Source organism: Tupaia chinensis, unplaced genomic scaffold (genome assembly GCF_000334495.1).
Source record: "Tupaia chinensis unplaced genomic scaffold, TupChi_1.0 Scaffold000644_1, whole genome shotgun sequence".
Taxonomy (NCBI): Eukaryota; Metazoa; Chordata; class Mammalia; order Scandentia; family Tupaiidae; genus Tupaia; species Tupaia belangeri.
Window position 1 is genome coordinate 6,528,083 of NW_006160165.1, and position 11,394 is coordinate 6,539,476.

At 62.4% G+C, this 11,394-nt stretch overlaps 1 protein-coding gene across 1 annotated transcript in view; it reads left to right on the forward strand.

Annotated features, from left to right (window-relative positions):
- Positions 1 to 11,394, forward strand: part of ATP11A (ATPase phospholipid transporting 11A) — a 146,159-nt gene that overhangs the window by 92,318 nt on the left and 42,447 nt on the right. The window contains 5 exon segments of the mRNA XM_027776208.1: positions 1,288 to 1,438; positions 1,901 to 2,098; positions 7,288 to 7,461; positions 9,185 to 9,348; positions 10,932 to 11,003. Of these exon segments, the coding sequence (XP_027632009.1) occupies positions 1,288 to 1,438; positions 1,901 to 2,098; positions 7,288 to 7,461; positions 9,185 to 9,348; positions 10,932 to 11,003 (759 nt within the window).

Here is an 11,394-nt window from a genome sequence, read left to right on the forward strand (position 1 = left end):
GGCGAGCTGCTCTGACCCGCTCAGCGGCCACGGCAGCGCCCGGGCCTGTCTGGTCACCCTCACGGCACGCGCGCAGGGTCTTAGCGACTGCAGACCAGCCATGGGGAGGGCTGCCTGCTCCGTGGTGAGTGGGGCGGGTGCCTCAGGGAGCACAAGTATACCTCCCACCACTACATGGAGAAGCTGAACCGGGACCCTGACTCGGATTCAGTGGGTCTGGCAGAGCGAGGCGTTCCCACTGAGCCACTCCGTCCCTCACACGGTGTGGACCCCGGACGCCAGGGCGGCGTGGGCTCTGCCCTTGCCCTTGCCGAGGTGTACCTGGCTTGAGCGACACCTGGGTGGTGACCCAGCTGTGCTGTGTGCTGTCGCGGAGACGGTGGCTGTGCCCACCCGCTCCTGGTGAGGTGACCCGGCTGCGACCCTGGCCCCTGCCCCTCCCTGCCCCATCAGATGCGGGAATGAGAGCAGCTTAGATAGGCAGGACAGCTGTTCCAGGCTCTGCAGGACACGGGTCAGAGATGGAGCCGGGTAGGGGGGGGAAGCCTGCACAGGAGCCCTGAGGGTCAGCCCTGAGGGTCAGACCTGCTGGTCGTCAGCCCTGAGGGTCAGCCCTGCTGGTCATCAGCCCTGAGGGCCAGCCATGAGGGTCAGCCCTGCTGGTTGTTGGCCCTGAGGGTCAGCCACGAGGGTCAGCCCTGCTGGTCGTCGGCCCTGAGGGTCAGCCCTGAGGGGCAGCCCTGCCGGTCTTCGAAAAAAAAATCGTCAGCCCTGAGGGTCAGCCCTGCTGGTCATCAGCCCTGAGGGCCAGCCATGAGGGTCAGCCCTGCTGGTTGTTGGCCCTGAGGGTCAGCCACGAGGGTCAGCCCTGCTGGTCTTCGGCCCTGAGGGTCAGCCCTGAGGGTCAGCCCTGCTGGTCTTCAGCCCTGAGGGTCAGCCCTGCTGGTTGTCGACCCTGAGGGTCAGCCCTGAGGGTCAGTTCTGAGGGTCAGCCCTGCTGGTTATCAGCCCTGAGGGTCAGCCCCGAGGGTCAGCCCTGCTGGTCGTCGGCCCTGAGGGTCAGCCTTGAGGGTCAGCCCTGCTGGTCATTGGCCCTGAGGGTCAGTCCTGCTGGTCGTTGGCCCTGAGGGTCAGCCCTGCTGGTCATCGGCCCTGAGGGTCAGCCCCGAGGGTCAGCCCTGCTGGTCGTCGGCCCTGAGGGTCAGCCCTGAGGGTTAGCCCCGAGGGTCAGCCCTGCTGGTCGTCGGCCCTGAGGGTCAGCCCTGCTGCGCATGCCCGCCCTTGCAGGTCCATGAACGTGTTCCTGGTCGTGTACCTCTGCATCCTGGTCAGCAAGGCCCTGGTCAACACGGCCCTGAAGTACGTGTGGCAGAGCGAGCCCTTCCGAGACGAGCCGTGGTACAACCAGAAGACAGACGCAGAGCGGCAGCGGAATCTGGTAGGGCCACGTCCTCCCAGGTGCAGTCTGCAAGGCATAGTCCCGGGAGCTCCCTGAGGGCGCACTTCCCTGCTCCTGGCGTCCCCTCGACCCGGTGCCCTGCTTTGAGGGAGCTCCCCTTTCACAGGAAAGGGGACATGTGTGCGGGACGTGCACAGAGGCAAGGGGCTGTCGGAGTCCACGGCCATGTGGTCACCAAAACCAGCGCAGGGCGGGCCGTGTGCTCTCCTGGACCCATGTTCCCCCAGGGCAGGGCGAGCCGTGTGCTCACTCCCCGTGTCCCCCAGGGCGGGGCGGGCCGTGTGCTCACTCCCCGTGTCCCCCAGGGCAGGACGGGCCGTGTGCTTGCCTGCGTTCCTTGCCTGGGAAGAAGCCGTGTGGAAACCGCAGGGCGCCACGTCCGTCGGGGAGCCGGCCCGGCGGGCCGAGCGGTGAGCCGGGGGTGACCACGCTGCACCTCAGTTCCTCAGGGCCTTCACCGACTTCCTGGCCTTCATGGTTCTGTTCAACTACATCATCCCTGTGTCCATGTACGTCACCGTCGAGATGCAGAAGTTCCTGGGCTCCTACTTCATCACGTGGGACGAGGACATGTTTGACGAGGAGACCGGAGAGGGGCCCCTGGTCAACACGTCGGACCTGAACGAGGAGCTGGGCCAGGTGGGTACGCGGCCGCACCGAGTGGGCGGGCTCCGTCGTCCCGCCGGTCAAAGGAGAACTCACCACGTGTCACTGTGGCCCACGTCGGTGAGGGACAGTGGCCGCGATCCCACACGTCCCGTGTCACATACGGTTACGCTTAAACCGCAGCAAGGTTCATTGCGTTCATGTTCCGGTCCACTCACGCGGCTTCCGGGCAGCCCTCCTGGCTCTGGCACCGGGGTGGGACACAGAAAGCTCCTGCTGCTTGGGGGAGGTGAGGTCAGCACTGCGGCCGGGAGGGCGGACCCCAGTGAGGACGCAGGCTGCTTGGTAACCACGACGTCCCAGCCTGACCCCTCCCAGGGGCCCCGGTGGCCTGGGGCAGTGGGAATGAGAAGGTGGGCTGTCCCTGCTGCCAGCCCCGCGCCTCACAGCAGGCCGATGCCAGCGTCTCAGGGCTGTGGAAGTCGCAGCGGGCGATGAGCGGAGGTGACGCGTGAGTGTTAGAGGAAACCTGAGGGCGGAGGTCCAGCCCCTTTGGCCTCTCCCTGTGCACTTTGTCACCTGCAGCGCAAACTGCAAGGGGCAGCCTCCATTCTGCCGGGGCGTCCCTCCCTCTCCTCGGTGGCGGGTGTGGACTAGCAGGTGGCCGGGCGTTCAGCTGCTGACAGCTCTCGTGGGCTGGGCCCCTCCACCTGGTGAGGCTGCAGCCTGAGGAGCCGTTGGCTTGGCGCTGGATTGACAGGACGTGTGTTAGTGACCCTGACCGTGCAGCAGGCAGGGGGTGCAGCAGGCAGGGGGTGCAGCAGGCAGGGGTGCAGTGTGCTTGTCCCTAGAGGCCCTCGGTCTGTCCCAGCCGAGCCCCTATCCAGCAGTGCACAGAGGCAGCCGGTGGTGGGTTTTGCTGGCGTCTGGATCCCGCGTGGCCCACTACGCCGTTCGGTTGTGACCAGGCCACATGAGAAACACGCCGAGCACATGTGCATGCGTGCCCAAGTCAAGAGTGCCGTGGGGAAGGGGCTAGTGCGAACCTCCACCTGGACGAGCCGTCTCACATCCCTCTCTGTCTCTGGCAAGTGTACAGCCCTGTAGCAAACGTAAAAAGTGGGGGCCGGCAGGTGGCGTGGTGGTTAAGGCACTGAACTCCCACGTGGCAGACTGCGGTTCGAGTCCTGGACCTGGCAGCTTGCCTTCCCATTTTCTCTCTGTCTCTCTCATTCTGTTCCTCTCTGGTCAAATTTAAATAAATAAATAAATTCTTTTAAAGAAATAAGTGATAATATTGTGCTAGAGGGAGGGCTGTGGTGGGTAAGATGACGGCTTTTGGCAGGAGGGTTGCTGGGGTGGGGTATGGATTTTCGTTTTACTTTAAGCTCTTGGATGTGGGAGCGAGCTTCTTGGTGGAAACCGAGCTGTGTGTGGAGATCAAGCCCAAGGCACCCTGGCGGCCGTTGGCACTCAGCTGATGTCTGTTTCCGTAAGAGGAATGGAATTCTGTAAAGACTGGAAATTCTTTAGTTAAAGAGAAAAAGAAAAGAAAGGAAAAGGAAAAAGGAAGAAACTTGGAGGAGTTTGTGAGAAGAGAGCCGTCTGGAACTGAGGGGCATGCTGCAGCCTCGCCTCCGAGCGCCGCCAAGACTGGACCCTGGTGGGGCAGCACACCGCCCGCCTCGAAAGAGCTCCTGCCTCACAGGCGGCGTCTGCCCATCTGTGCCTTGGGCTGTTCAGTGCGCTCAGGCCACCAGAGTGGCACGTGTCACCTGCCTGTCCCTGTTCTTTGTGGTCATAGGCGGTGGGTGCTGTGTCTTCCCCGGAAATGCACTGCAAAGGGTTTTTCCATAAAATACAATGAGCAAGCCCAGAAAATTGAGGGTTTCTTCTGCCTACCCTGTTGGTGTGGGGGAGGTGTGGCCAAGATGTGGATTAGGTGCAGGGTGAGATGTGGCTGAGATGCAAGTGTGGGATGGTGGCACAAGTATGGCGTGGCCAAGACACGAGAGTGGTGTGGCTGAGACCTGGCGAGTCAGGGCTGAGACATGGGAGAGGTGCAGGGCAAGGTGCGGGAGAGATGTGGCTGAGGCACAGGTGTGGCGTGGCTGAGATGTGGAAGAGGCGTGGTCAAAGCGTGGGTGACATGGCTGAGGCACAGGTGTGGCGCGGCTGAGACGTGGAAGAGGCATGGTCGAAGCATGGGTGACATGGCTGAGGCACAGGTGGCGTGGCTGAGACGTGGAAGAGGCGTGGTCGAAGCGTGGGTGACATGGCTGAGGCACAGGTGTGGTGTGGCTGAGACGTGGAAGAGACGTGGTCGAAGCGTGGGTGACATGGCTGAGGTACAGGTGTGGCGCGGCTGAGACGTGGAAGAGGCGTGGTCAAGGTGTGGGTGAGATGTGACAGAAGCGTGGGTGCGACATGGCTGAGGTGTGGCTGAGGTGCAGGTGTGGCGTGGCTGAGGTGCAGGTGTGGCGTGGCTGAGATGTGGGAGAGGTGTGGGTGAAATGTGGCTGAGGCGTGGCTGAGAAGGGGGTAGCATGGCTGAGACATGGATGACGTGCGGGTAAGATGTGGCTGAGGCGTGGGTTCCCACTGACACGCCATCCGGAACGAGATGCGTGACTGCTGTGGTCACCCACGCACCACGCACCTGTCTGTCCAGGCCTGAGGTCCTCCGCCCAGTGCTCGGTGCCTGTGTCCTGCCGAGCCTCTTCCTGTGAGGTCAGTGAAGACACCCGTTTCTCAGACGAGACGCCAAGGCTCTGGAAGTTTCTGCCCACAACCTGGGGAGGCAGCAGCTGCCTGGCCCTTGTGCGGTGGTACTCCCGAGATCACGCGTGGCCAGCAGGCCCGTGGCAGTGAGCGCTGTCCTTCCTGGCTGGCCAGTGACATGGGCTCACTCCCTCACTACAGAGCGGGAGCACGAGCCCACAGCCCCGGTGAGCTGAGCTGCGGAAACCCTCGACAGGTCCAAGCAGGCTGCGTGCGCATGTCCCTCGCACGGTCGCCGCGTCGCTGGATGCAGGGTGGCCCAGCACACACCAGCAGCCAGGGCCAGTTCGGCAGCTGGAGGACGGCCTCACTGCAGAGGCACGAAGGGCATCGGTGGTGCGGCATGGACACTTCCACAGAAGGCGTCGAAGGGGTGTGCACACCACACCACGGCCGTGCGAGCCCCCGCTGGTGCCGTGTGGACCCCGGAGCACGGCGGGCACCGCTCACCACGCCCGTGCAGCCCGGCGCTGGGTGTCCTAGCCAGGGCACTTAGGCAGGGAAAGGACAGGGCCCAGATCGGGGAGGTGGAGCCCGGAGATGTGCGGACCTTGCAGGCCGGGGCCCGGCAAGTCCCTGGGACAGGTGCTGTGGAAGAACTCGGCGCGTCAAGCGCTTTTTGCACTGGATGAGCCCGCACTTCCGTTTCACCTGCTCAATGAACTTCCTGAAGTGCCTTCTCAGTGAAGCCCTGCAGTCCCGGTGGAACGGGCAGCTGGCCGAGGGCGGCATTCAGAAGTCTGAGGGCCCAGGCCAGTCGCAGCCCTACGTGGGATCGAGCACAGCCCAGGTGCTTACCCGGACACTCGTCACCGTGCGGGACGGCCACAGTCGCCCTGGGCTGAGTCCGGACACGAAGGCTTCCTTGTCTGTAACACCCGGACAGCCGCGCCCGTCCTTGGGGAGGGGTAAAACAGGTGCCCGGTGCCTAGCTAACTCCTGGTGCCTCACAAATGTCTGTCGTTCTTTCTCTTGTTCTTTTGTCTGTTTCAATTTTTATTTTTGCTGTAGGGTGTATGCGCTCGCCACGGACAGAGACAGAAAGTCGAAAATCACCTCACGGGGAGAGGGCCATGCCGTAGGCCCTTCATTTTCTTCCTGGGACTTTGGGCGTGTACACACTCACACCCACCAGATCCGGGACTCGAACCTCACAGTCGGCCATGTGGGATCTAGGGCCTTAACCTCCGGCCTGCTCTTACCAGGGGTACTTGTCATGGCCACGGCTCTGGACTGGGCCAGCTAAGCAGGGTGGTGTGACAGCTCCCTGTGCTACTTTGTCCCTACCCGCGTCACCTTCCTCTTAATGGGCTCAGGGCCCTGAACTTTTACTCAAGGTACGTGGAGGTGCCGAGTGGGAGCGGGGCATCTGCTCACCTGCTCAGAGGCCTAGGACGCTCCACATAGCAGGAGCCTGCACCCAGGTGGGCTGGCTGTCAGGAGGAGATGGCCCCAACTCCCACGTTCCTGCCGCGTCTCCCCTGAGACAAGTGGTGAAGTCGTTGCATCAGGCCGAGCAGTCTGTGCCAGGGAGCCATGGAGTGGGGCGTTAGCTCCCCTCCTGCCCAGCTGCTCGGAGGCCTGGCTGGTGACAGGCATTTGGAGGCCAGGGTTTTCCGAGCAGTTCCGAGACAGTGCTGTGGTCACCTGCCACGCACGAGTTAAACCGCACGCAGTGGAGGAAGTCTTTGCAAACACGTCCCCTAAAGACCCAGTAGGAGGTGGCGTACCTGGAGACCCACCGGCCCCTTCTCCATAGCCCATAGCATCGTTCTTGGCCCACACTCCGGTCGCTTCTGTGGCCTGGGTGAGTGCTGGGGCAGCACTGCAGGGCTCTGAGCCCGCCCACCCCTGCCCTACAGCCCTCCCTGATTCGAGTCGGGCACAGCTGACGTGGATCCCCAACACAGGTGCAGGCTGTCACACAATGTCCCAGAGTGGCCTGCTCCTCGCAGCTGTCGACAGCAGTGCCCACAAGCAACCTTGGCTACACTGGACGGTGGCCGCGTCTGTAGCCCTGCATGGCTCTCTTTCGAGTTTCCTGGTCACTGTTTGCTTGAACTGTGTCTTCAAGACCTCATGTGGAGCCGAGTTCCGTCCTCCATGGACCCTAGCCCATGTGGTTCTTATGTGGGCTCAGGGTTCCTCACCCTGTCTCCCGAGCAAATGGGGCTTGAGCCGTAGTGCTGCATGAGTGGGTGCCACACGGAGCCACGTTCTCTTGCTCCCTTTGGGAGAGTGAAGCCCACCCAGGTCAAGGAGCACAGGGGCCTTCACGTCCTCCTGTGTCCCCGTCCAGAGCTGGAGGGAAGGCAGGTGGACACTGCCCACCCCTCCATGACGGGCTGTTGGTAGAAATTCCGGATACCGTCTCCCGTCCACGTGACACAGTGCGCCTGGGCCAGGCCCCCACCGCCCGCCTGACCCGCACTGTGCTGCAGGTGGAGTACGTGTTCACGGACAAGACGGGCACGCTCACGGAGAACAACATGGAGTTCAAGGAGTGCTGCATCGGCGGCCACGTCTACGTGCCGCACGTCATCTGCAACGGGCAGGTGCTCCCCGACTCCTCGGGCATCGACATGATCGACTCGTCCCCGGGCGTCAGCGGCAGGGTAGGTGGCACTCCTGGGGCTGCACTGTCCCTCACAAGTGCGCAGGTGGCCCCTTCTAGTCAGTGTCCAGGAGAGGCGTGAGGCCCCGTGGGCTCCGGGGAGACGTGGTCTAAGCACCAGCTGCATGTGCCGGTCCTGCTAGGGCAGGGCAGTGCACGCTCTGAGATCTGCTCTCCCATTCTGGACGGCGGGCAGAGGTGCTGCAAGCATGCAGTGAGCAAATGTGTGTGTCAGCATGTGCGGCCTCACACGTGCACACATGTGGGCACATAGGTGCAGGCTCACACGTGCACACACGTAGGCACACAGGTGCAGCCTCACACAGCCACTCACAATGCAGGCCGTAGGTGCAGGCTTACAGGCGTAAGTTCACACATGTACTCACACATGCACACACACACAGGCTCCTGAGCCTGGCCTATGCACTCACATATGAAGGCTCACGGATGTAGGTATAGGCACACACATGTGTAGGCATGCATGTGCATGTTCACATGCCCACTCACATGTAGGCATGCACGTGCATGCTCACACATGCACTCACATGTGAAGGCTCCTGGATGTAGCTGTAGGCACATACATGTGTAGGCATACACATGCCTGTTCACTTACATGTGCACGTGTGCACATTCACACATGCAGTCACATGTGAAGGCTCGCAGATGTAGGTGTAGGCATGTACCCACACATGTAGGCACATGTGTGCATGTTCACAATGCACTGACACATGCAGGCGCACATGTGCATGTCGCACACACTCACTTGTAAACACACGTGTGCATTCACACATGTACTCGCACGTGTAGGCACATATGCACGTCCACATAAGCATGCAGATGCTCCCATCGCGCCTCTCGAGGGCTGGAACCCCATGTGCAGTCGGCCTGGATGCTCTGGCCAGGCCGTGGAGAACTCAGCTCCTGGGGTCCCCAGAGCAGGGTGGCCTCAGGGCTCTGCAGCCGTGTCGTGCCCTGAGGGAGTGCAGGCTCTCAGGTGGCTCTGGCTGAGCCCTCACAGCAGCTTTTCATGGGGTTAGGCTGGACAAGTGGGTGTTCCTGGCCTCCCTCACCCTGAGCCTGTGTGAGACCCGCGTGGAGGGAGCCGTGTGCAGGGGCAGCGTCTTGGACCCGGGCTGGGCCTGCCTGACCTGAGCACTTCCCCTCCACTCCCTCCCCTTACTAGGGACCTGCAGCTGCCGGGGCGCTGGTGCTGCACTTGACAGGAGGGAGTCAGGGCCTCCCGTGTCACCCAGTGTAATGCGCGCTGTCGTCAGGGGAGTTGTCACGCGGTGACGGGCCGCAGCACAGCCAGAGAGTAGGGTGTCAGGATGGGGATGCGCCCGTGCGCCCTGGCTGCTGCCCTCCAGACCCAAGCGGGCCACTGCTCCGTTCTCCCTTCTTTTCTTTTGAAGTGTTTGCCGCAGGGCGCATGCACCTGCCAGAGAGGAGGGAAGTGAGACTTCGCCCCTGGGGGGATGCAGTCTCTCTCCTTGGGTTTTGGACATGTCCTGGGTGGCAGAGAAAGTTGTGACACAGCTTCGCTTAGAAAAACAGAAAACACATCACAGCTTTTCTGACACTGGTGCTTTGTAACCTGAGGCAGAGCGCCAATTCCCGGCGCCCCTGGGAGTCGCCTGTCACTGCCTTCTGATCCCTCGTGACCTTTGGCTTGCCCCCCCCCCCTCAGTTTAGCAGACAGACCGTAGTTTTCTTGTGTCTCTCAGGACCACGAGGAGCTGTTTTTCCGGGCTCTCTGTCTCTGTCACACCGTCCAAGTGAAAGATGAAGACCACGTGGATGGCCCCAGGAAGTCGCCTGACTCGGGAAGGTCCTGTGTGTACATCTCGTCCTCCCCCGACGAGGTGGCACTTGTCGAAGGTGTCCAGAGGTGGGTGGCCGGCTGCGGTCAGCAGGGTTTCAGCACGGGACCAGGGCACTGTGTGTGCTGCAGCCCTCTCCAGCCTGAACGGGGACGGCCCGGTCTCGAGCCTGGTCTCTGCATGCGCCCCATGACTCCTGGCTCGAGGAGTCTTCAGCTGTGCTTTGTGGGTGGCTGTTCCTCTGTGACAAATGTGGGGGTCCTTCCGAGCCATCGCGGCCTGCAAAGTGGCAACAGTCCTGCCCACTTTCCACACAGCCTGGACCTCCCGGCCCGGATGTTTGCAGCCTTCCCACAGTCACGGGACGTGGAGAGGCAAGGCCTGGTCGGGGTCTTCCCGCCGCCTCGAATCCACGTCGCGTCACCTCAGCTGTGCTCTGGTACCGTGGGGTCCTTCTACTGGTGTCCTTGTGCTTGGGAGACACAGTGTTTTAAGCAAATGCTTGGGAAAATACTTGAAGCCTTCCAGCGTGTAACTCCGTTAGGAAAGTCCCCTGAACTCTTCCAGTTTCCCGCCTCCATGTGACATTCCAGGCCAGGTTCCCCATCCTCACTGCTCTCAGTAGGTGGTGCTGGCCCCACTGTGGTGGTATGTGCTGGTCCGATGCTGTGGTCTGTAGGCTGGGACCACATGGAGGCCCTGGTTCAATTCCTGATCCCACCCTAAGGGCCAACGCTGTGGCATGCACCTGTAATCCCAGCTACTCAGGAAGCCGAGGCAGGAGGGCCCAGCAGTCAGACCGTATAAACCAAAGAGCCTGCCAGAGGTGTGGGGAGGCCCAGGATGCACCCCAGGGGCACAGTCACACCGTCCCTCCCCTCCATCCCCTCAATTCGGGCACACACTTGTTTTCAAGCTTCCAGGGCTGAGACTCAGACTGTCAGCCACGTAGGATCCAGAGTCCCAGAAGTCCATGAGTGAGCCTGTGGGCTCGCAGGCGCGGTGCTCAGACCGCGTGCGCTGTCCTCGGGAGGCAGGTGCTTAGTCTGCCTGCAGGCCGCAGTCTCCAAGGGCTGGCGGGCTGCGGCGCTATCCTCGGCTCCTCGCTCCGAGAAGCCTTCCCTTCAGCATACAGAACCTGCCGAGCTCCAGGGCACCTGCACCTGGTAGCCTACTGTGTTGGGTGACACGCCCACACGCCCACCTGGGCCCCTCTCCTGGGGCGGCTGCAGGTCTGCGCTCTGCACACACGCTCACGCCGTCAGCTCTGGCCCCACTTCCCATCAGTAACGGCGGCTGCGGGCTGGTCTCAGGCCCTGCCTGTCAGCATGTTCAACTGACGGCGAGGGCCACACACATGCCAGGCGCGGGTCACGTGCTGGTGTGCTGATGGGCATGGGGGCGCAGAAGCGGCCGGCGCTGCTTTCCTGGAAATGCAGCACCTGCCTGAGGCCGCCCGTGCAGGGCTGAGCACAGGTGTAGGGTCCCCGTGCTCCGGCAGGGTTCGAGGCCTGAACAGATTCAGTGCGACTTCTCAGCCCACTCCACGCCTCTCGATCCTGAGGGCCCTGCCCAGCCTGGGGAACTGCCCTGGGGGAGGCGGACCGGGGTCTCGGGCGACGTCCCGGGTGAGCCCGCTGTCTCATTGCAGGCTGGGCTTCACGTTCCTGCGGCTGAAGGACAGCTACATGGAGATCCTGAACCGGGAGAACGACGTCGAGAGGTAGGGGGTGCTGGCGGGCACTGGCAGGCGCTGACGCGGGGCCCTGCAGAAGTTCGCTACCTGTGCGGCTGCACGGCCCACCCCACTCCCCACCATCCCCGGAGAATGTCACTGGCACGTCCTGGAGACATGGTGTCTCCCTCCGGGAGCGTATCCATGGAGACGGGCCTAGACTCAGGGAGGCAGAGTCTTTGGCAGTTGTGGCCCACCCCTAACCCGAGGCTCTGGCCAGAGGCTCTGGTGTGTGCTGCGTCCCCGGTCATGCGTGTCACAGAACACGGTGTCCTGCTGGACACCGCGGGTACACTGTTGAACGGCCAGCTGTCCCTAGACGGTTGGTGACCATGGTGACACAGGCTTGTGATCGTGGGGAGCGTCGCAGTTCCCGAGA